Genomic DNA, 23,600 nt, shown 5'->3' with positions numbered 1-23,600 from the left:
AAGGTATCAGTTTGGATTTAAAGTGTCTTAAGGCTGACATGTCATAACATGAAGCAGCACGGCTTGTCTTCCTGTCAGAAGCCCACTACAGAACCAAAGAAAGAGAAAGGCCCTGTCTCCACATCGCAGTGGTTCTCCAAACACTACCTGCCTAAATAATGTGTCTGCGTGAGAGCTCACAATTGCAGGCTAGAGTGTCAGATCTACACAGCACAATAACAAACAGCTGTAGGAAGGTAATAGGGGAAATGTTACTGATGAGCCACAGAGAGTTTCTTTCACGGATTCATCTGAATACTTTATATACTCAACACTCTATAGTCAATACGCTATTCTAAATACTTTATACTCAATACTTATACTCTATATTCTATACTCAACACTCTATACTCAATGCACAATACTCAATATGCTATACTCTATTCTAAATACTCTATACTCATTACTTTATTCTCTATATTCTATTCTCAACACTATTCTCAATGCACAATACTCAATATGCTATACTCTATTCTCAATTCTCTGTACTCAATACTCAATACTCAGTACGCTACGCTCTATGCTAAATACTCTATACTCAATGCTCTATAAGGCTCTTCTTCTTTGCATGGCCCCACAGCTCATGTCTAAAGACAAGAGCAAGAAACATGTCTGCACTGGCACAGTGCAGAACGCTGACTAAGCTTTAGAATTTCAGCCATTTAGAAATACATGAAAATGCTGAGCAGAATCGCTTGATTCGTCCTGCAGTTCTACCAGGCAACTTTGTAGTGTCTGTATGGAGAATCCGTAAAGTCCAGAGCGAGGTGTTCCTCTGCTGGGTCACATGATCAGCTCTGTGGGGAGGCGGGGCGGAATGCTCGTCAGGTGCTTCACTGTGCAGGTAACACATTCTGTCACTCACTGCAGCTCATTATTCAGCTCTCAACGCCAAGTGGAGTCTCTGCCTCGGGAAAAATGCTGTTTACATGATTACTTTAAGATCACAGAATCACTTGGAAGAGACCGGATGTGATAGACGTCCAGAGGAATGGACTTATTTTGACAGAGAATCGTAAGTTCAGCACCATGGCAGCTTGGTGTGATTTATTAAAACATTTGCTGGCACACACCACTTGCTGCTCCTGATCAGTACAAGGTGAAACTGAATTTTACTAGCGTCACATTTGCCAAACGAGCTCAGAATATTTGATGTCAGACACACCTGCGTGATTTGTTAGGCTGCAGCAAATTTTAGAGCAACAGAAAAATGCCTGTGGTTAAGGTGGAGAAGGAGTCTCCGTCCGAGACGACCGCCCCGGCGGTGGAGTCTAACATGGGAGACCCACAACGTGGGCGTCGCAGGAAGAGACCCCTGCAGAGGGGCAAACCCCCATACAGCTACATCGCTCTCATCTCCATGGCAATTGCAAGCTCCCCCGAGCGCAAGCTCACCCTGGGTGGCATATACAAGTTCATCACGGAGAGGTTCCCTTTCTATCGGGACAACTCGAAGAAGTGGCAGAACTCCATCCGGCACAACCTCACACTGAACGACTGCTTCATCAAGATCCCCAGAGAGCCGGGCCGGCCAGGGAAGGGGAATTACTGGGCCCTGGACCCAAACGCAGAGGACATGTTTGAGAGTGGGAGCTTCCTGAGACGCCGCAAACGCTTCAAGCGCTGCGACTACACCACCTACTCCTCCTACGTCCACGACACGCCCGTCTTCTCGCCCGTCCAGATCGCCTGCCCTGCCTACGCGGGCTCCGTCTACCCCGGCATGGCGGTGAGCCCCCCGTATGGGACGCAGCTGTCCTCGCCCTACTGCGCCCCGTCCTCGCCCGGTTTCGGCTCCACCCAGTCACGCGTGTTCAGCATTAACACGCTGATCGGCTCCCACAGCAGTCTGGGTCCGAGTGCGGAGGCGACAGGGCCGCAGGGCGGCCGCACCTTCAGCGCCGACGGAGGCTCCTGCCGGTTGGGGGGATCGGGCTTCCAGACGCAGCCCTGCGGTGCCGCCACAGTGCTTTCCCGCCGCTCCGGATCCTTGGGCCATGCCACCTTTGCCTATCCGAGTCCCGGGACCCACGCGTACGCCCAAGCCCAGGGGGGCTACCCTCAGAGCGCCGGCGGCCAGGGCTACAGCCCGACCGGCCGGCTAGGGGTCACCGCCTCACCCCCAATGGCTGGGGACGCACTGGGGGATCCGTACGGCAGGGCGTCCCCGGGACATCTAGGCTCTTTTGCCCAGTACAATAACAGCTGCCCGACGAGCACCTCCGCTGGCTATCTGCTACACCCCTCCTACTCCTCCGGGATGGACAGGTTTGTGTCTGCCATCTGAAATCCCACTGAACTACCAAAAACTGCTGCTGCCTGCAACAATACTGGGTTTAGAAAATTATTTGAAGACATTTTCCAGAATGTTTCTTCTTGTCTAATGATGTCTAATTGCTGTTTTAAATGACTGTTCTTGAGGTGAAATTGTTTTGGTTTTTTTTTACTTGAGGTGAGCCACAACATGAGCTTTCATGTTTCTGATTCACTTAAGCACCACCAGAGTTGAGTCTCTCACCCACAAACTCCCTTTATCCCCATCGTATTTGTTGAACGTCTAAAGAGAGAGCATGTGTTAAGTGCATGTTGTTCAGGTTGGTGAGATATTTACTACAGGCTGTTTGAAGGTCTCTGTTTTTCATCATCATCTGACCCATGTGAAATTTGCTCAGGTGTGTTTCTGTACAGTTTTTTAATTAAGTTGCTTTCTGACAAAGAAACCAAACAAGATTAATGAACAAATTCTTGGTGAGTTAGACATCTCGTCTTGAAGACTCAGCGGAATAAAATGTTGGTGTTGCGTAAAATTCAAAGCGGTTTAACGGTGATGTTGACCGCAATCTTCAGAAATTTCCATAATAATAATATATTCTCAACTAAAAATGTAAAAAGTTCCAAAATCCAAATGCGTTCCAAAGCAAAGTTTCAAACGTTTTTTAAGGGCATTTAGGGTTTTTCTGACACATACACAATGTTTGTTCTTTTATTTTCAAGGGTGATAGATCATAAATTGCAAAACGGAAAAACGTTGGATAGAAGAAAATGTTCATAATGTTCCTGAGGCAGATTCCTGTACATTTACTGAACATATAGTGCAGCGTTTCAGTTAAGCATCTACAGATGGAGAAACATGATCATCAACCCGGCCTCACCTGTCAGAGCTGTACATCCAAGTCCTAGATTAGGCTCCCCTGTGTTAAACATCTCAATCATAAAACATAAAAACCCTGGATCATCTGTTCAATACATAATTCCCTTACTGAGAATTACTTAAACCTGGTACATACTTCTTAGAAATATCAGCAGTGAGTCAGTATTATTAGTGAATGTCTTACTTGCTGTTAAGTGACAAGCCCCAAATTAGGTGAAGGGGGTGTGGAGGTGGTGGCGTAGATAGTGAGATAGACAGATAACTAGAAAGACAGACAGATATCATTTCAATTGGCTTAATGCTTTACCAGGAAGCATTTGCAACAACCGTTTTATTCCTATCACTTTTCTTTTCTTTTATTTTCAATTAAGTTTGCATTTATCACATTTAATTGTCACACAAAAATTAAAAAGGGGGCATTCCTCAGTTCTGACCAGTTAGTCCAAACACATGGGAAACGCACTTCTGTGTTGGTCAAAGATGGTTAATAAACAAACGCCTTGTGTCTTTTTAACCCAACCTGAGAGACGGTTTGTACGTGCCAGTTGCAGATGGTAATACAACACCCAGAGGAGAAGCACTTAAGTCCTCAGGAACGGAGGTGGACTGCCGCACACAGAAGTCGAGCAGACGGCTGGGTGTTGCTCCTGCTGCCGGTGGAGAAGTGAGATTACAGCTGTTCACCTGCGCCAGACTGCTGCAGGCTGGGACACGGAGTGCCCAACGGTGCTGTGATGTATTACAGCAAACTCAATCTCCGAGGAGCAGCCTCCGGGGGAACGAGCCTAGCGAGGTCTTTCCACATTCATCCATCAGCTAATAGAGCGACTCACCGTGCGCGCTCGACACGCTCACATGTTCGTGCAAGGAGCAATCCCGTCTCGCACGCTTGTTAACCAGGGCTTGGGGAAACCCAGAAAATATGCACACAATCGAGCAGAACAGACACACTCCAGTGCATTACATACAGAAAACACACACGCAGTTCGAAATACACACCCCAATGCAATCTTTGAAAGAGCTGACAACTTAAACTGTCAAAACCACAACAAAAACACTTCAGTGTACATTAGTTGTATATTACTTGTACATTAGTGGAATATTCTTAAAGTGCAAATAAAACCCCAAACTCAGTGTCTTTAAAAAAAATCATGCCAGTCATCATCACCAGCCAATCCACAAACATGTAAACTGGCCAATTTTTCTGCTAGTTTTTTTTTTTTTGTTTGTGGGGGTTTTTTGGAGGTGGGGGGGTCCAACTTGACCCCTATTCTCAAAACATTGACACATTCATTTAGCTTCAACCAACTAGATTTTTATTGTAAATAAGTGTATACACAATAAACCTCTCGGTTAAATTTTTGTTTCAAACAAAAAAAAAAAAAAAACATTTTAAAAGTGCATATTACTGAGTCAACACAGCTAATTGTAAATAATCTGCAGTATACTAACAGATTACGGTCATCCAAGTTAATCCAAATACAGATTAAGCTCATCCAATGAAGTCCACTAGTTTCAGCAGCTCTGGGCTGTTCTTCACCACTTCAGGGATGGAAGACAGTGTCTAAAAGAGACAAAAACCATTATATATTGCACAGGATCAGTCACAGCAGCATCTGAATGAATGCGCACATATACACATGCGTGAGAGTCTGAATGCAGTGGCTGAAATCCACCCTTACTCCACCTTTCTCACAGTCTCAATCATGTCATCCAGCAGGTGGAGCTCACGTTCTAGTTTGCTCTGATTCATGGAATGTACCATTTGCTAGAGAGAACGAGAGAAAAAGAGAGCGAAAGAGATTAGATTAGTCATCTCATTAGTCAAAAACCCAAAATATAACAATCCCAATGTCTACAAAAGGTTGTGATGTACTCTGTGCATTTTCCAGAAAATAAATAGCTGGAGCTTTTCAAATGCACAAAAATTTTACTAAAAAATGTAAAAGTGCAAGTCAGAAGTAATGCGGGTCAATAATTAACAATAATAAATAGTTATTGTTAACAATAATAAATACATCAGGTAAAAACATCAGACCTGTTCATCAAGATATAAAAAGATCTATATCTTGTGGTACTGTAGCATCCAACAATGCTACATTTAGATTTATTAACACTTTTAGCTGAACACCTTTGGAGCATCAGAATGAAGGATGTTGTTTGCATTGTAAAGCTGTACTGGATGGTGGAGGACGGAGGTCTTACGTGTCTTTTGGCCCGCTCCAATAGTCTGGTCCTGGACTCCTCCACTTCTGTCAGGCTGACCTTAAGTTTTTCCACCTGTGGGCAAAGCAAAATACTGCAGAGCTGTTCATCCATTATGTTTATAGTTTATCCATCACCACTATAAGCATCTAAGCTAATGGTAATTTCTACTACTACTGAAACTACTACTACTACCATTACTACTAATACTGTTACAATTAGTTTCTATTACTGCTACTACTACAATTACTGTTACTGCCACTAATACTGTTACCATTACCATTACTACTGCTGTTACTACTACAACTACTTCAACCACCACTATTACTACTTCTATTACTGTTACTACTACCACCACCACCACCACCATTGTTACTACTATTACTACTAATACTACCATAACTTATAATCACTACTACCGTTACTACCACCAATACCACTGTTAGTAGTAGTTGTAACAATAGTAGTAGTAACAGTGGTAGTAGTTACTGTTACTACCTACTACTACAACTACTACTGTTTTCCTACTGTTAGTACTACTACATCTGTTGTTACTAGTAGGGATGCACCAAAATGTACATACATACAAACCAAACAAAAAGAAACACTTGGCCGTAGGCCGAATACTGTCTTTCACAGCGGTTCGTTCATTTTGCCACTATTAGACCTCTGTATATTTTTGTTTTGGTTAGAAAAAAGCAAAAAAAGACAACTGCAATTTAAAATTATTTATTGAACTATATACACTACCAGTCAAAAGTTTGGACACATCTACTGTTTAATTTTTATTATTTTCAACATAAAAAACAGGGAATATGCCGACCAATGAAAGAAAACCAATGAAAAGAAGGTGATGTAATCAGCTTCATGAAGCAGCACCTATGATGCTTTTCCATCCATCCTGAAGACATTCTCACATATGCAGAGTGAGGAACTAAAGTTCTGAAATAAAGCTGTTTGCTAAGAGTGCATAAAAAATTGTGTTGAGAATTAATTCATATATAACACCTTTCCCAAAATATCTTCATCTTATAAACAAATGTAAGTATAAAATATTACTACTCCTTGCTGATATTCCACCTCTTGATAATTAAGCAGAACAATGTCTGCCAACGTCTGTCCTCGGATCGTTCTCCAACATTTTTAAATACTTCCACAGACATTGTGTTAGCTGCAGTTACAAAGTGCCTCACTTCACAACTGGGTTTTTATCGTGTTGTAGTAAAATTGGGGTTTGCGGTTCTTTTAAGTAATTTTTGGTTGAATAATTTTGGCTGTCAAATATTCGGTGCATCCCTAGTTAGTGCCAGTTACATTAAATGTACAGTGTGATGATATCAGATGTGAACAAATGTAATTATTAAAATGATTCAGATGCTGCTCTGATGTTTCACCTACACAACCTCGAGTACCTCTTTGAGTAGGTGAATCCTGTCATCCAGTTGCTTTGTGCTGGCTGATGTTTGGTTGGCTGATCGCAGTAGCTCCTCCCTCAAAGCCTGTACCTCTACCTGGGACTGCTGCAGTGCACGGCGTAACTCCACCCCTTCACGCCGCAGCTCCTAGCAACACAATCACAAGGAATATATACATAAAAAATTACGAACATCGAACTAAACAAGCAAGGACACAGCTGTCCAAGACGTTTAGCAGCCCTGGGAAGGAGTGGAGTATGCAGATGGAATGATTTTGAATACACACACTGTAAAATTAACATTTCTTTTAAATTTAATATTAAGCAAGATACTTTAGATTTTATCTTTATAAAATATGCTTTCACGTGAGTCAATTCCATCAGTTATACATTTATTAGAATGCCTAAAATCTGTTGCTTGTAAAAAAGTTTGGTGGAGCGGCCTGCAGGCAGGTGTATGTCCTGATGTGCACCTGATCACGACGGTATCACCTCCACCTCCATTATAGCCAGGACCAACCCTGCTTAGTAGGGCTGTGGGGGGTGAGTGGTGGGGCCGTGTGTGGGTTTGTGAAGAGTGCGCAGGAGTGTACAGGGCGGTCACTTACACTGTTCTCTGCTCTGTGTTTCTGCTCTGTCTGCACGGTCTCCTCCAGGTCACTGCAAAGCTTCCTCAGAGCCTTCTCCTCCTTAACCACACACACACCCCATGTGTCAAAAATCATTCACAACTAGCCTACCCACACTTCATACCTGTCATACACGCAGAAGTGCGTGACAGTTCAACATGACAGACGGGATTTGTCTAAAGCACCAAGCCACTCTCACTTGGCACACAGACTCCGCCCCTCTACACACACAGACTCCGCCCCTCTACACACACAGACGGGCACACTCATCCTCCTCCAGCTGCCACTGCTGAGGTGTCTGAGATTGTCTGAAGGGGTGGGGGTTAGAGTGGGACACCCGTCACTCACCTGTGTCTTTTGATGCAGGACCTGCGTGCCCTTCTCCACCTGAGCCTTCAGACGGCTCACCTGCTGCCGGAGCTCCGCCTCCGCCTCCATGTGCCTGTCAGACTCTGCCTGCAGTGCCTCCTGCAGGTTACGGCTGGAACAACAGCAGGGAGCAAAGTGGTTCTCAGTGCTGAGGACTCAGAGAGGTGGTTAATGAAGCATGACTGGTCAATGGATCACTTTAACGCTCTGACTCATGAACTATGAGGGGTGAAGAAAATGTGTGAGTGCATAGAGAGAGAGAGAGAGAGAGAGGTTGGTCTAACACTTCATAAAAGGGGAGGGAGAGAGAGGTCTGACATCATAAAGGAGAGAGAGGCTGGTCTTACACTTCATAAAAGAGAGAGAGAGAGAGAGAGAGAGAGAGAGAGAGAGAGAGAGAGAGAGAGGTCTGACTAGGGGTGACCTGCAATAGTCGCTTATTCGACTAGTGTCGACTATACCCCCTAGTCGTCTATGAACGTCATAGTCGAATGTATCCTTCTAACTGCATGGGGGTGACCAAGGATGCTGCTAAGCATTAGTTGTTACATGAAACGTCTTTGTTTTCATTATATATAGCCTTTTGTCAAATAACATCATCCTAATTTGTTAATAAATATTTTTAAATGATGTGTGCGCATTTACAATAGGCATCTTCTTACTACACATTAATAAATCACACCCTGTAGTTGCACAATCCAAATGAGCGGAGCTGAACGCGCTACAGGATAGTCAGCATCTGCCGAGATTATAATGGCTACTAAAAAAACTTCAAAGGTATTTTGAAAAAGTGCAAGTTATCTCCTCAATGTCTTTCATTTTGCACCAATATGGCATACCATTTAATACGCGCAAGGCGAAAAAGAAAACAGTTCGGCCGTTTGTCGTCTCGTCGTGTCGCGGTGCGTCTCGGCAAGTAGGCCTATAAACATTTTTTGTTGTTGTTTGCTTTTTAAACCCTGTTACTTGAACCTTTCCTTAAAATTTTTTTGCTGTTGTGTGGCAATTTTTAAAAATATTTTCAGGCTGGCATATTTTATTTAAAATATTTGACATTTTGCACAGTGCCTATCGGACAGTTCAATATGCGCACTGACGGTGACTTATTTATTAATATTCTCTAACGTTTCATTAAAAAAATAAGACATTTAAGGTGCTCTAGATTAAAAAAAAAAAAAACCCGATTCGGAAAATCTGACAAATCAGATTGGACTATGAAAATCCTTAGTTGAATACACCTCTAGGTCTGACATCATAAAGGAGACAGAGAGAGAGGCTGGTCTGACATCATAAAGGAGAGAGAGAGAGAGAGACCTCCTGATCACCATTCACAAACGAGCTCTGAACTTCGGGAGGCACATTAAATCCAGTGACCCCCAATCACTGCACTACAAAGCACTGTCCAGCCAGGAGCTCAACATCGACAGGAGTCCCCTCAGCCAGCTGGTCATGACCCTCAGTGGCCTAAAACCCAACGACATCACTGACAACAAACATCCTCACTACACACTCACTCGCAAAATCAGACCCAATCAAATTATAACCCAACACAAACATCACTACCTCACACACTGGACCCACACTGCCCAACAACAACACAAACTGCAGTGCTACTTGGCCCTCAACCGAGAGTACACACTGGCCCAGTACCTCACAGACATCAAAGAGAGGTCACTGAGGAAGATCTTGACCAGGTACCGACTCAGTGAGCACAATCTGGCCATCGAGACAGGCCGTCATAGGCAGAAGTGGACCCCCAGAGAGGCGAGGCTGTGCTCTCACTGTGAGCTCTCTGTGGTGGAGACAGAGCAGCACTTCCTGACTGAGTGCTCCAAGTATGAGCGGATCAGATCCAGGTTCTACCTAAGAGCCAGTAGAGTCTGTCCAGAGTTCCAGCTCTGCACTGACTCTGAGAAGCTCCAGTACATACTGGGAGAGAAGAAAGAGCTGATCAAACTTGCAGCACAATACATAACAGACTGCCACAACTTGAGAGAGCAGTAGTAACTGATTATTACTGATTAATTATACATTTATAACGTCTCCCTAGACTTATTCTCCTTCAATTCATGTTAGTTACAATTAATTATAATCATTCTCTCTGTAAATATCTATTCAATGTCAATGTTTATTTCAAATATGGAAAACCAAAAACAAAACAAATGATAAAACAGATAACAAAACAATTTTACATATTTGAAAAGGAATGGGAAGAAGTATAAAACTTATTTAATCCCACCCTTCTCCAAAGCTTATTACAAAAAATAAAAAAATATTATCCCCCCCCCCTCAATTAATTACATTTCATAAATACTGAAACTACCATTTCATTTAACTCTATGAATATATAGAGTTAAATATTATAGATATATTATAGAATATATAGATATATATATATATCTATTATAATTGTATCTGTTTTTATTGTTATTGTTTTATTATTGTTGTTATTAGTGGTAGTAGCAGTAATAGTAGTTATAGTAGTAGTGGTAGTATTAGTGGTAGTAGTAGAGTAATAGTAGTTTTATTATTTTGTGTATTGATTTATATTGATTTGTATTGTATTTTTTTTAAATGATATTTATTTGTATATTGTTTGCCTGCTTTGGCAATAGTGTACCTGGTTACATTCATGCCAATAAAGCATTATTGAATTGAATTGAATTGAGAGAGAGAGAGAGGCTGGTCTGACATCATAAAGGAGAGAGAGAGGCTGGTCTTACACTTCACTCTGCAGGCTCTGTACTTCAGAGTCTTTATGTTCTTTCAGCTGTTGGACAGCAGACTGGAAATCGGACACACTGTCTCCCAGAGAAGATACCAGCCCCACAAGTGTGTTACTGCTCTCCTCTACACACACAAGACATGACATACATAACAGCACAAAACACATAAAACACGGCATGTAATCAACCATGAAGTACAATACAAGCTGATCTTGCACAACACAGCAAAACAAGACAGATGACAGACATCTGTGTTGTGTGGAGGCACAGGTAAATCACTAGTGTGACCAGTGTGAATGCACTCATCATCCCTGAGGGTGAACACGCCCTCCTCACAGCACGCAACAAATGCATTCTGCCGTACAATCTGAAAATACATCTTGTCCCAAAAGGTTTGAATTACTAATTTTGCATAACAAAAATATAAGTGAAATCTGTTTGCATGGAGACATAGCCTTCACGTTAGTATTTGATATTCAAATGTGGAGAGGGAGAGATCCAGGTGGTGAAGATAAGGCAGGGCTGAGGAAGCCAGGCCCACGGTACCTTCAACATGTTGGGGTACAGCCACAGTGATGCGTGTGAAGGCACTGCTGCTCCCACCAATGACATCGCCCGGCTCCGCCTCCCCTGCAGGTGCACAGAGAGACACTTCAGCTCGTGCTGACATTGCCCACGAAGCCAAGACAAGCCCCCCCCAGCACTGCGATGGAGGTCAGTGACGTCAGAGTGGGACGCAATGCAGTAACAGACCTTGATCTGCAGGTGGCACTGTTTCACACTGCTGCTCCTCAGTGAGGGCCAACATGACGGAGTTGAGGAAAGACGTGCAGGGTCGGCGGGGGGTCTGTAGGGGGCGCTGGGCAGCCACGTCCAGGCCTGCAGGATCAGAGCTCTGGGGACATCAATTTGGGGGAACAGCACAAGTGAAGTGAGTTTTCCAACGTATAGAACTTCTGCTTTTAACAGTAGATACCATCTCCAAACAGCGTTATCAAAGCCAAAGGCAGCAGTGGTGGTGATGACCTCCTTGGGGTGAAAGGAGTAACTGAGGGAAGAGACTGAAGAGACCCTGGTGTGAGCACTAAAACACGGGAGGATCGTAAGGGCCAGCAGTCCTGTGGACAAGAGACGCACCACTGCGTCACCACTTCATAATAACCACAGGGAGTGTGAAAAACGACAGACATTTTACGTTATTTTTGAGGCTGTGATGAGAAAGGAACCGGAAGCCCCTACACGAATCGTCAACATTTACCGAGTAAACAAAAAAACAGACACACACAAACCCCAAAAGGAACCAAACAACCAGACAAACACACAAAGTGTGTAAATTTAATAAATATTTTGTGTTGGTTTATTAGGACATACATTTTGTGCTTTTGTTCATGTATTACACCTTACGCCGTAAGGCGGCCAGGATGAACCAGATCGTCTGACCACCTGTACCCAGGGGCGCAGATGGCACTGGGGACGGAGGGGGACATGTCCCCTCCAGATTTATATTATTATATATATCTTATTATTATTATAAGATTTATATTATATATATATATATAGTACAGCTTGGTCCCCCTCACTTCAGAATTTCCATCTGCGCCCCTGCCTGTACCGGCTCAAAAAAAAAAAAAAAAAAACACTTATATTTCTGATAAAAATTTAACGTAAATCAGAATAAAGATAAAATACTGAATTTATCTTGTATCTACCTCTGAAGCTCTTCCGATGTCTGAAATACAGGCGGTCCCCGGGTTACGACATTGATCCGTCGTAAATCAATTTTCGGTGTAAATCGGAACATACGTACATACTGTACGTAAATAACGTACTACACGCAGTTATCCTATCCTAAAGCTAGCCTTTTGGCAAATACCTTTATCCATAGCTGCGTTTAACTAATCCTGACGCCGCGCACACCAAACACCAAGTTTCGTTTACGACGCAGAACCACTTAGGTCCAAACGAGGCTTTATACAGTAAATGGGAGATGTGTAGTAACCACGAAAAATCGTAACTTGGGAACCTCGTAAGGATCATAAGGATCATATTTCGGCCTCAAAACAGATAGCATGCGCGCGCGTGTGGTTTATCATTATGATTTGACGGATCCCCCCCCCCCCTCCCCCCTCAAATGTTTTTTTTCTCGCGGACATGTCGGTACACCGGAATTCGGCGTGGCGCCTGAAAACTATCAGGCCTGCACATGGTGTCGAGCTCTTTAACTACGGGCAGCTCATGCGTGTCCAAGCGCATCAACGTGAGAGCCCAGACCCTCTGGAACGTGCTGCTGCCGCCATGGGGATGAAGTGGGTGTGGTGGACGGAGGCCAGTGCAGACGTACCGTGGTGGAGGTGGTGTAGCTGCGGGTGGTGGAGGTGAGGCTGCGCACACGGTTGTGGAGGAGGGACACGTCCAGCATGGCCTGAGCCAGCTGCTCCCCCTGCTCCAACAGCATGCTGCGAGCTTTAGCACGCGTGCCGTCCACCTCCTCCTGAAGAGAGGCCCTCTCCAGACTACACACACACACACACACACACACACACAATTACCCCATGTTCACTGATTGATTGTTATAATAATAAAATAATAAATAAAAAAAATCAGCTGTACAACAGGAGTGTGTGTGTGTGTGTGTGTGTGTGGTTAGTTACCGGAGCTGCTCCAGGGCCAATCTAAGGTCCTCACACTCCAGGTTTCTCTCCCGTAGCCCCTGCAGGTGTAAGCGGAGGAGGTTCTCACTCTCGACCAGCTGCTCACGGCTCATCTCGGTCTCCACCTGCAGGAACTATAACCACACACACACACACACACACACACACACACACGAAATATGCAAGTGTGCCGACGGAGCAGGCAGTTTTGTCGTGTGTGTGTGTGTGTGTGTGTGTGTGTGTGTGTGTGTGTGTGTGTGTGTGTGTGTGTGTGTGGAGGCTCCTGGTCTCACCTCACTCATCTCCCGGGCGCTGAAGAGCTCAGACTCCACCTGTGAGAGGCGGCGTAGCTGCAGACGCTGAGCCTCCACCTCTGCGTGGAGCTGGGTCAGCAGGGCGGTCCTCTGATCCAGCACCTCCTCCAGCTCCTCCACCCGCCGCTGGGATTCCTGCAGAGCAGTCTGGAGGCTGAAGGACACACACACACACGAGATGGTCCTCAAGCTACCAAAGGGACGAGGCGTGATGGCACTGCTGCTTTCTACTTCAGTTTACTTCACTGCTGGAGACACTCCTGCAGTTCAGGGGTCACAGCCCCAAGTGACCCCATTACCACTTGGACAACCTCCTACCCCTCCTGTTTCAGTACCCCCCCCCTCATATTCTTACTTTTGGATCTTTTAATCACTTTAGAGTCCAACATCTATTATAATGGTTGTTTTCCGCATGTTGAAGTTTGTCCAATGTGATCCTCCCCTGAATGGCCTAATGCTTAGTGCTTGATCTTGTGTTGCCATAATTACTGGCTCTGTGCTGTACTTCAGTCCTGTGATTGTCTTATGTCAATTCCCCCTCTTATCAGTCAGTGGTACGTTCCATAGAGGGGTTTACCTTGCTCCAGGGCCATTACGTTTTAATACGTTTCATATCAAGCTCATGCCCCCTAGTGGTGAGGGCGCGCGTATGCAGCTCATGCCCCCTAGTGGTGAGGGCGCACGTATGCAGCTCATGCCCCCTAGTGGTGAGGGCGCACGTATGCAGCTCAGAGAACCCTAGTGGTGAGGGCGCACGTATGCAGCTCAGAGAACCCTAGTGGTGAGGGCGCACGTATGCAGCTCAGAGAACCCTAGTGGTGAGGGCGCACGTATGCAGCTCAGGAACCCTAGTGGTGAGGGCGCACGTATGCAGCTCATGCCCCCTAGTGGTGAGGGCGCACGTATGCAGCTCATGCCCCCTAGTGGTGAGGGCGCACGTATGCAGCTCATGCCCCCTAGTGGTGAGGGTGGAGGTAGTGATTTGGGGCCTTTGATGTCATGGAAGGTGTGCCAGTCATTCATCTATCACAAGTATTTACTGGCTTTCCCTTCCACACTCATGACTCCAGTCTGTTATGTATAGGCAAGTGTACGACAGCCAGGTCCATCTATACCAATGTGTAGTTCCTGCAGGAGTTGGACCGACTCTTAAGTGAACAAACGGGAGTAGACTAGTGTGTGTGTGTGTGCGTGTGTGGTAGCAGGAGTATGCGTGTGTGGTAGTGGGTTACATACGTGCTGGCCTTCTCCGTGGCTTCCTGGCATTCATGCAGAGAATGCTGCAACCTGCAGTGATAAACACCAGAGCAGCAGTTGAGCTGCAGTATGGAACACATCACCGAGTCTGTACGTGTGTGTAGAACAAACACAGCTCAGGTGAGTGGAGGAGTTCAAGGGTGGAGGAGTTCAAGGGTGGAGTTCGTACTTGCTGGTCTCGGAGGCGAGGGCCTGCTCTAGAAAGGCGTAGGAGGCAAGGGAGGAGGAGACGGTCGCCGACAGCTCCGTACTCTTCACCTGCAACTGAGTACGCTCCTCCTCTACCTCGACCAACTGCTCACGCAGAACCGCCATCTCTGTCCACACACACACACACACACACACACACACACACACACACACGTTTTAATACAAGTCTCCTGTTCATCTCAAATATTGGTTATGCCCATGTGACCATCTAACGTTATGCTCCATTACTTCAAGCCGGCTCACTCAGTCCTCCCACCTGAAGACAGGATGGTAACCTGCGTGTTCAGGTCTGCAATGTGCAGGTCGGCGTCTCGCAGGCTACACTGGGTCTGCTGCAGCTCAGTCTCCAACTTGGGTACCACAGAGAGAAGGGTGGAGTAAGACAAGAGCCAAGGAGCAGGGCTCCCTCCAATAGTGGTGGTGGTGGGGAGAGTTAGATGGTGAGTGGGTGAGGCTGGTGAACAGGCCTGACCTGGCCTCTGTCCTCCAGTGCTGCGTCTCTCTCTGCCTGGTACTGCCAACTCTGCTCCACTGCAGCTAGCGCCCTCTGCTGGAGCCTGGACAGTACTGCGCTCGTCCTCTGGAGCAGCTGATGAGTTTTATGCAGCTAAACACGCAGAGGAAAGAGCACAAATTTACCTTGGGACTGCAATTCCATTCAAAAGACTCAGACACACTCAGCAGTCAATGCAGAAGTGAGCTGTGATAACATGTTTGACATACATTTGTGACTGCTCCATTAAGAAAAAACTTCATAAACATGTTTAAGATGTCACATATCGTCCATGTGTTATTTTTCAGCAACAGCTCAAGAGTGAATCGTAAGTCAAGAGCATTCTTCGTGAGCCTCAGCTAAACCTCTGTGGGTGAGGAGGAGGAGGAGGAGGAGGAGAAGGAGGGGAGGTGTCACACCTCCTCAGCCAGGTGAGCGTGGTCTTCCGTCGTCTCTCTGAGGAGGACACAGGCAGCACTGACGGACTCCACACTCGACCGGTTCAGCTCAACCTGACCACACGGCACAAATAAACCACAGAACAAGAGTGAGAGGGGGCCAGGGTGAAGGAGTGAAGGGGGGCCAGGGTGAAGGAGTGAGGGGGGGGGGGGGGGGGGGGGCAGGGTGAAGGAGTGAGGGGGGGGGGGGGGGGGGGGGCAGGGTGAAGGAGTGAGGGGGGGGCAGGGTGAAGGAGTGAGGGGGGGGCAGGGTGAAGGAGTGAGGGGGGGCAGGGTGAAGGAGTGAGAGGGGGGCAGGGTGAAGGAGTGAGAGGGGGGCAGGGTGAAGGAGTGAGAGGGGGTGGAGTGAAGGAGTGAGAGGGGGTGGAGGAAGAGGTAGTGCTCTGTGGGTGGATGTGCGCTGCTCACCAGTTGTGGATGAGTGTGTGTGAGAGCAGCAGTCAGGACCTGCTGGGATCCGACCTCTTCCTGCAGCTCCGACACCTGCGCAGTGTGATGGGCACGCAGCTGCTCCAGCACCCGCAACACCTACACACACACACACAAGGTGTCAGGGTGTGTGTGGTGGTGGTATAAGGCGTCAGGGTGCGTGGTGGTGGTATAAGGCGTCAGGGTGCGTGGTGGTGGTATAAGGCGTCAGGGTGCGTGGTGGTGGTATAAGGCGTCAGGGTGCGTGGTGGTGGTATAAGGTGTCAGGGTGTATGGTGGTATAAGGTGTCAGGGTGTATGGTGGTATAAGGTGTCAGGGTGTATGGTGGTATAAGGTGTCAGGGTGTATGTAGGGTGTGTGGTGGTGGTATAAGGTGTCAGGGTGTGTGTAGGGTGTGTGGTGGTATAAGGCGTCAGGGTGTATGGTGGTATAAGGCGTCAGGGTGTATGGTGGTATAAGGCGTCAGGGTGTATGGTGGTATAAGGCGTCAGGGTGTATGGTGGTATAAGGTGTCAGGGTGTATGGTGGTATAAGGTGTCAGGGTGTATGGTGGTATAAGGTGTCAGGGTGTATGGTGGTATAAGGTGTCAGGGTGTATGGTGGTATAAGGCGTCAGGGTGTATGTAGGGTGTGTGGTGGTGGTATAAGGTGTCAGGGTGTGTGTAGGGTGTGTGGTGGTATAAGGTGTCAGGGTGTGTGTAGGGTGTATGGTGGTATAAGGTGTCAGGGTGTATGTAGGGTGTATGGTGGTATAAGGTGTCAGGGTGTATGTAGGGTGTATGGTGGTATAAGGTGTCAGGGTGTGTGTAGGGTGTATGGTGGTATAAGGTGTCAGGGTGTATGTAGGGTGTATGGTGGTATAAGGTGTCAGGGTGTGTGTAGGGTGTATGGTGGTATAAGGTGTCAGGGTGTGTGTAGGGTGTATGGTGGTATAAGGTGTCAGGGTGTGTGTAGGGGGTGTGTGTAGGGTGTATGGTGGTATAAGGTGTCAGGGTGTATGTAGGGTGTATGGTGGTATAAGGTGTCAAGGTGTATGTAGGGTGTATGGTGGTATAAGGTGTCAGGGTGTGTGTAGGGGGTGCGTGTAGGGTGTGTGGTGGTATAAGGTGTCAGGGTGTATGTAGGGTGTATGGTGGTATAAGGTGTCAAGGTGTATGTAGGGTGTATGGTGGTATAAGGTGTCAGGGTGCGTGTAGGGTGTGTGGTGGTGGTATAAGGCGTCAGGGTGTATGTAGGGTGTATGGTGGTATAAGGTGTCAGGGTGTGTGTAGGGTGTGTGGTGGTGGTATAAGGTGTCAGGGTGCGTGTAGGGTGTGTGGTGGTGGTATAAGGCGTCAGGGTGTATGTAGGGTGTATGGTGGTATAAGGTGTCAGGGTGTGTGTAGGGTGTGTGGTGGTGGTATAAGGCGTCAGGGTGTATGTAGGGTGTATGGTGGTATAAGGTGTCAGGGTGTGTGTAGGGTGTATGGTGGTATAAGGTGTCAGGGTGTATGTAGGGTGTGTGGTGGTGGTATAAGGTGTCAGGGTGTGTGTAGGGTGTGTGGTGGTATAAGGTGTCAGGGTGTGTGTAGGGTGTATGGTGGTATAAGGTGTCAGGGTGTATGTAGGGTGTATGGTGGTATAAGGTGTCAGGGTGTATGTAGGGTGTATGGTGGTATAAGGTGTCAGGGTGTGTGTAGGGTGTATGGTGGTATAAGGTGTCAGGGTGTATGTAGGGTGTATGGTGGTATAAGGTGTCAGGGTGTATGTAGGGTGTATGGTGGTATAAGGTGTCAGGGTGTGTGTAGGGTGTATGGTGGTATAAGGTGTCAGGGTGTGTGTAGGGGGTGTGTGTAGGGTGTATGGTGGTATAAGGTGTCAGGGTGTATGTAGGGTGTATGGTGGTATAAGGTGTCAAGGTGTATGTAGGGTGTATGGTGGTATAAGGTGTCAGGGTGTGTGTAGGGGGTGCGTGTAGGGTGTGTGGTGGTATAAGGTGTCAGGGTGTGTGTAGGGTGTGTGGTGGTGGTATAAGGCGTCAGGGTGCGTGTAGGGTGTGTGGTGGTGGTATAAGGCGTCAGGGTGCGTGTAGGGTGTGTGGTGGTATAAGGTGTCAGGGTGTGTGTAGGGTGTGTGGTGGTGGTATAAGGCGTCAGGGTGCGTGTAGGGTGTGTGGTGGTGGTATAAGGCGTCAGGGTGCGTGTAGGGTGTGTGGTGGTATAAGGTGTCAGGGTGTGTGTAGGGTGTGTGGTGGTGGTATAAGGTGTCAGGGTGCGTGTAGGGTGTGTGGTGGTGGTATAAGGCGTCAGGGTGTGTCTCTCCTACAGTGCCTCCTCCATTCTCGTACTCATGGTGTATGCCAGGTGCGTGTATGGTGTACGCCTGCGCGTGCATGTGTACGGTGAGATACCGTAAGTCTCTCGTTCACTGCTTCGTTCATGCGGTCTCTCATGTCCTCTCTCTCCTGTAAGCAGGCCTTGGTCTTCTGCTCCATCTTCCTCAGAGTCCCCACACACCTGCTATAGAGAGCCTTCATCTCACGAACCTAAACACGCCCCCCCCACACACACACACGACTATCAGTGACATCTGCGCAAACCAGGGGCAACAGTGGCAACTAAACAACTGCCTAGGCAGAGAGGACGAAGAACCCTTGAGTGGACCAAGGAACCCATCCTGCACTGGTCAGCCCAGCTCCTAGCGGTCCATACTGTATAGTCCATACTTTATAGTCCCACCTGCTTGGAGAGGACTTCCTGGTCATCATTAACGAGGCGTTCGACCTGCCTCAGGCTGCCCAGGGTCTCGGCCGTGCTGCTCCTGACGCTGGTCTGTGGAGGGACAGTTTCACAGGCAGATCTCAGCATGGCAGACACTAACATACCACAGAGCAAGTGTGGGCGGGGCAGGGTGGGGCGGGGCCTACCAGAGTGCCAGTCACATGCTGCAGGACCTGAAGCAAACTCCCCAGAGTCTCCTGGTCATCCTCCAGAGCTCTGATCCTCTCCAGAGCGCTCACATACAGCTCTCTGTATGGCCCTGCCTAAAATAATAATACTAATTAACTCATTAATTATATAATAAATAAGCAACACAGGACAGTCACGTAAATGGAGGATTTGGTTTGAATGCAATCCCACACACGTAGATTACTGCCTGTACCTGGACGCCCCCACTCTTACCTGGCTGAGCTGGGTGTGGTCAGTCTGGACGAGGCAATCTCTGAGGTCAGAGGGGGCGGTGCTGACCCTGGAGCAGGAGGCCTGGGTGGAGGAGAGCTGCTGAGACAGGACCTCCACCATGATGAGAGTGGTGAGGAGCTTCTGCTCCAGCTGTGATCTGGACAGAGTCTCCAGACTGCTGGGGTTCACACTGCATGGTGGGAGCGGGCACAAGGACAACCACAACACCATCACTACATACGGTCAGCGCAATATAGAACTGAACTTTTTAGAAATGAACTCAAGTTTTAGAAATGTATAAATTATTTAAGTATTAAATAGCTGCAAAGACGAACTCAAACCTTAAGAACTACATTGTCCTATTGAATAACATGTTTCCTTGTCAAATGCATTATAAATGTTACAAATTATTATAATATAATTTTAGGCCTCATTGTCGTCCCATAATTTCAGTTTTAATTGTACTGAAAATTCGAATTATATAGTTGTTCAATTATAAAGACGGATGATTATTAAGTCTACACATCAGCGGGGTGTGATGACTCACCTCCACAGCAGCGGGTCAGTGGAAGTGCAGGCATCAGACACATGAACGTCCTTCACCACCTCCATCTGGGCAGAAGTGTTGGTGCTCGTGTCAGCCTGCAGTACCGGAGTGGTCCACACGCAGGCGCTGTGTTGCTGCACAGGAGAGGTGGCTACCTCAGCGCTGCAGTAGCGTCCTGGTGCAGGAGTGGCCGGACCGGCGATCTTCCCGGAGGCCAGAATAAGCAGCTCGGCCATGTGGCGCAGCTGCTGTTGTAGAGGGCCCTTCCCCATGGCAGACAGATCCAGCAGGGCCCGGTCCCGCTGTGACGGGTTCTCCCTGGGCTTGGGGCATGGTGCGGGGGTGGAGGGCAGGGCGGTGGAGTTGAACTGTGGTGGTGGTATGGGGCTGTCCGAGAGCTCCGCCCATAGTCTGCTCTCCGAGTCCGCCCGCACAACGCTCAGGAGGTTCCTGGGGGTCAAGGGGTCAGGGAGACAGGTAGCACTCAACCGCTTCAGTTGGGTGTGCAGAGAAGCGGGCTCGCACGGCCCATCGCACGCGCTCTCAGAGCGAAGGACTTCCACGTCGGTGTGGGCGTGGTCTCCACTCAGCCCCAGGGCACTGTCTCTGCCGGCGCTCGTCTCCACGGCAACGTTTCTCCCTCCGACATTTCCAGATTCGGCCGGAAAATTCTCAGCAGGCGTGTCAGTTGTGTGGAAACGGGATTCAGCACTTTTACAAACATCTAAAAGAACTTCTCTGTTCTCTGATGGAGTCTGAGGAGAGTCTAACTGCACTTCAGCTGGGTCAAACACAGGAGGGCCATACGAGGCTGACAGACCTTCACTGGCTGCGTCAACATTAGCAGCAATGTGACACTGCAGGGCTTCAAGACCTTCTGCCTCATCTCCACTGCCACGCAGCAGAGAAGAACAAACGCTCCAGATGGATTCCTCTGTGCTAGAAAGCAACTCCTCTGGAAGCTCTGTGGAGATCTCGGAGACCTCACTTTCCACTGCGCTGCCAACGACTTTTTGTGACCCGCTGGTAGTTGCGTCAGCAAGATCTGGCACATTCGTCTCAGAACTTTCCAGAGAGCCAGCCGAGAGACATCGTGAGCCGGAGGTACTTGTAAACTCTGAAATGATGGGCGTTTCCGGGGCCGAGGGAGGGGCGGGGTCATTTCTGCCTATGTCACCGTCTCCAGCGTGGCAGTAGAGATGATCCGCATGTTTGATCCCCGAGCTCAAAACTGCAGTTCCTTCTCCCTCGCTTAGAATGACGTCACAGCCCAGGGAGGACTGGAGAAGACTAACCAGGGTCAGGTCCTTCATAAGCACAGACATCTCGGACTGTATGTCTGCATTCTCTATCTCCACCTCAACTCCAGAGTAATACAGTGATTTCAGCGTGAGGTCTCCCTGAACATCCACTAGTGGAATCTCTGCTGCAGTGTTGAGCTCTGGAGCACAGTATGCAGGGTCCCCAACAGCAGACTCAGACTCCTGTGGGGGGCATAGTACTGCGGACCTGGGGCTGACAGAACCATTGGGTGTAGGGCTGAGAGGTTCCAGGTCGTGCTGACAGTAGGGGTGGTCCATATGGGGGCTGGGTTGCAGCGCGAGTCCGGGGTGCTCATCGAGAACCTCACTCTCATCTTCAATCTCACCCTCATCTTCATTGCTCTGGAATTCATCCTTTGCTTCATCCGTCGCATTAAGCAACTCATCTTGTGCGAGGGACATATCTGCAATCTGAATCTCTCCTCCTGGACAAGAGAAGGACTTAAAGGTGATGTCTGCCTGCTCAGAAGCTGCCTCTGTCTGACCGGACACTGCAGACAAAACAGTGTCTGACTGTTGAACCCCTTGAACCTGGTTCTCCGCATCCCGAGTCATAATTAACTCAGAGCTAGGCTCATCACAGGGGTGGCTACTATATGGATGATCAACATGTTTATCCAGGTCACGGAAGGCAGTCTCAGTATCTTCTTCACATATTACAGTTGTAATATTGAACGTCTGGGGACAGTCTTCCAGCGTTAGAGCTCCAATGACAGCAGATTCATCAGACATTCCAGATTCTTCTGAAAGTTCAACTTCCCCTCCTGCACATGTGAAAGATTTGAAGGTGACATTTCCTTGATATTCGTTCAAGTAATCTGAACCTTCTTCTCTGCAGCCGACATTTGTTGCAGGGCCGGTGATGGTGGCCCAGTCATCTATCGGTCCAGACAGACGACACAGATTCTCGGTCTGTTTGGACGGAAGAGACAATGTTACCAAAATTCTCAATCAATTGTACATAGGGTCAGGTTTCATTACTGAATACAATTTGACCTGAGGGTCAGTGATGTCCGGTAATTTAATAGCTGGAGTTCGTCGCTGTGTAGTGGACGTTTCATTCTGCACATCGCGCAGAGGAGTTCTGTGGGTCCTCAGAGGCTGCACAGTAAACACGCGGCGTTAGTGCTGCACATTTATATATTAAAGAACCTGCGACCTCAGTGGGGCTTTTAATTAACCTGCATTTGGATTTGCACAATAAAAACACTGTTAGGTAGCGCGGCTACTTACTGTTCCTCTGGTAGCCGACATTGTTCTTCTTTAAAGAGGTTTTCTGCAAAATGAAGTAACTACACGTTAGCTTACTTTGCGAGTTAGTTAAAAATGTACATGTCCCAAAGCTAAAGCGAGTTAAATGACACTTTAAATCAATACTCGTAGTAACTAGCGAGGTGATTAGCGCTGTCATGTTAGCTCGCTAGCTAACAACGCTAACAAGTAAGCAGCCAATAGCCAAAACTAAGCACTAAGTTTGAGAAATACCATCATAAAAACGACCAAAACACCAAACCGCTAGATTGTTAGTTAAACAATTACTTACTAACTGCAGCCTATTCGACCATTTTGTGTTTGGTGTTCTTACCTTCTTCAGAAAACACAAGAGTTGACAAACACTCCCGTCAGTTTTAACCGCCTCTTGTCTGTTCAAATATTGACGCACAACGATGCCATTGGACCAGAAGCGTCCTCACGCCGGACTCCCTCTACCCGTCCCGCACTCGTCCTTTAGTGCCACATCGCCCCCTAGTGTGTTGGGGTGTATCGCGACGTCCTTCATTTTCCGTTCATGATTTTTATTAAAACATCAAATGTCTCACACAACAATTCGAGTTCGCACTACATTCAGCAAACACCAGATTACAATTCGAAGGCTTCAGAAAATCTAGTAAAATTTGAGAAATATCCACAAATTCTATGATTTGACATTTTTTTCTATGAAAACAGTATTCTACATGCATTTTGAAATATATTTTTCAGATCTTGTAGGACCAGTTTTACAGACACAGAATAAGCCTTATACTAAACACGATAACCTTTTGAGAAATTCCCAGTAACTCACTTTTAAAACGAAAATGGTTTCTGCTTTTGTTCATTTTGCTCATGTAAAAACATATAGCAACAGTCTGGCGCAGCTGTATTTTCAGAAAGTAACAGCAAAAACACACAAACTGTGCGGTTTATAGTACATAGTTGGAATGTTGTGAATAAACTACTTTACTTT

General features: G+C 47.2%; 2 protein-coding genes across 2 annotated transcripts; one reads left to right on the top strand and one right to left on the bottom strand.

The window, feature by feature from the left end:
• The first annotated feature begins 745 nt into the window (after positions 1-745).
• foxe1 (forkhead box E1) lies at positions 746-4,607 on the top strand. Its single transcript, XM_076974583.1, has 2 exons — positions 746-2,307; positions 3,736-4,607. The coding sequence occupies exons 1-2, from the start codon at positions 1,250-1,252 to the stop codon at positions 3,746-3,748; spliced, it is 1,071 nt and encodes a 356-aa protein (XP_076830698.1). The 5' UTR covers positions 746-1,249; the 3' UTR covers positions 3,749-4,607.
• On the bottom strand, positions 4,490-23,096 carry spag5 (sperm associated antigen 5). The gene is made up of 26 exons (XM_076974582.1): positions 22,962-23,096; positions 22,610-22,652; positions 22,373-22,477; positions 20,055-22,288; positions 19,508-19,697; positions 19,252-19,368; positions 19,064-19,156; positions 18,736-18,870; positions 16,325-16,444; positions 15,878-15,970; positions 15,438-15,572; positions 15,222-15,315; positions 14,925-15,072; positions 14,735-14,785; positions 13,478-13,652; positions 13,185-13,318; positions 12,875-13,046; positions 11,287-11,428; positions 11,080-11,163; positions 10,531-10,657; positions 7,787-7,919; positions 7,418-7,498; positions 6,808-6,957; positions 5,396-5,470; positions 4,878-4,958; positions 4,490-4,754 (listed from the first exon to the last, which is right to left on the bottom strand). Exons 2-26 carry the CDS (start codon positions 22,628-22,630, stop codon positions 4,683-4,685), a joined length of 4,962 nt encoding a protein of 1,653 aa, XP_076830697.1. The 5' UTR covers positions 22,631-22,652; positions 22,962-23,096; the 3' UTR covers positions 4,490-4,682.
• Positions 23,097-23,600: the final 504 nt, after the last annotated feature.

Source organism: Brachyhypopomus gauderio, chromosome 15, assembly GCF_052324685.1.
Source record: "Brachyhypopomus gauderio isolate BG-103 chromosome 15, BGAUD_0.2, whole genome shotgun sequence".
Taxonomy (NCBI): Eukaryota; Metazoa; Chordata; class Actinopteri; order Gymnotiformes; family Hypopomidae; genus Brachyhypopomus; species Brachyhypopomus gauderio.
Note: the sequence above shows the minus strand (reverse complement) of the source record. Positions and strands in the feature narration are given on the sequence as shown.

What these genes read in the sequence shown, in the direction of transcription:
- foxe1 (XM_076974583.1), top strand. Translation starts at nt 1,250, where the DNA reads ATGCCTGTGGTTAAGGTGGAGAAGGAGTCTCCGTCCGAGACGACCGCC.
- spag5 (XM_076974582.1), bottom strand. Translation starts at nt 22,630, where the DNA reads ATGTCGGCTACCAGAGGAACA. An exon ending in CACTGGAGGACAGAGGCCAG is followed by an intron (nt 15,316 to 15,437) that starts GTCAGGCCTGTT and finishes GTGGTACCCAAG; the next exon opens with TTGGAGACTGAGCTGCAGCA. An exon ending in GGATTCACCTACTCAAAGAG is followed by an intron (nt 5,471 to 6,807) that starts GTACTCGAGGTT and finishes CTTTGCCCACAG; the next exon opens with GTGGAAAAACTTAAGGTCAG.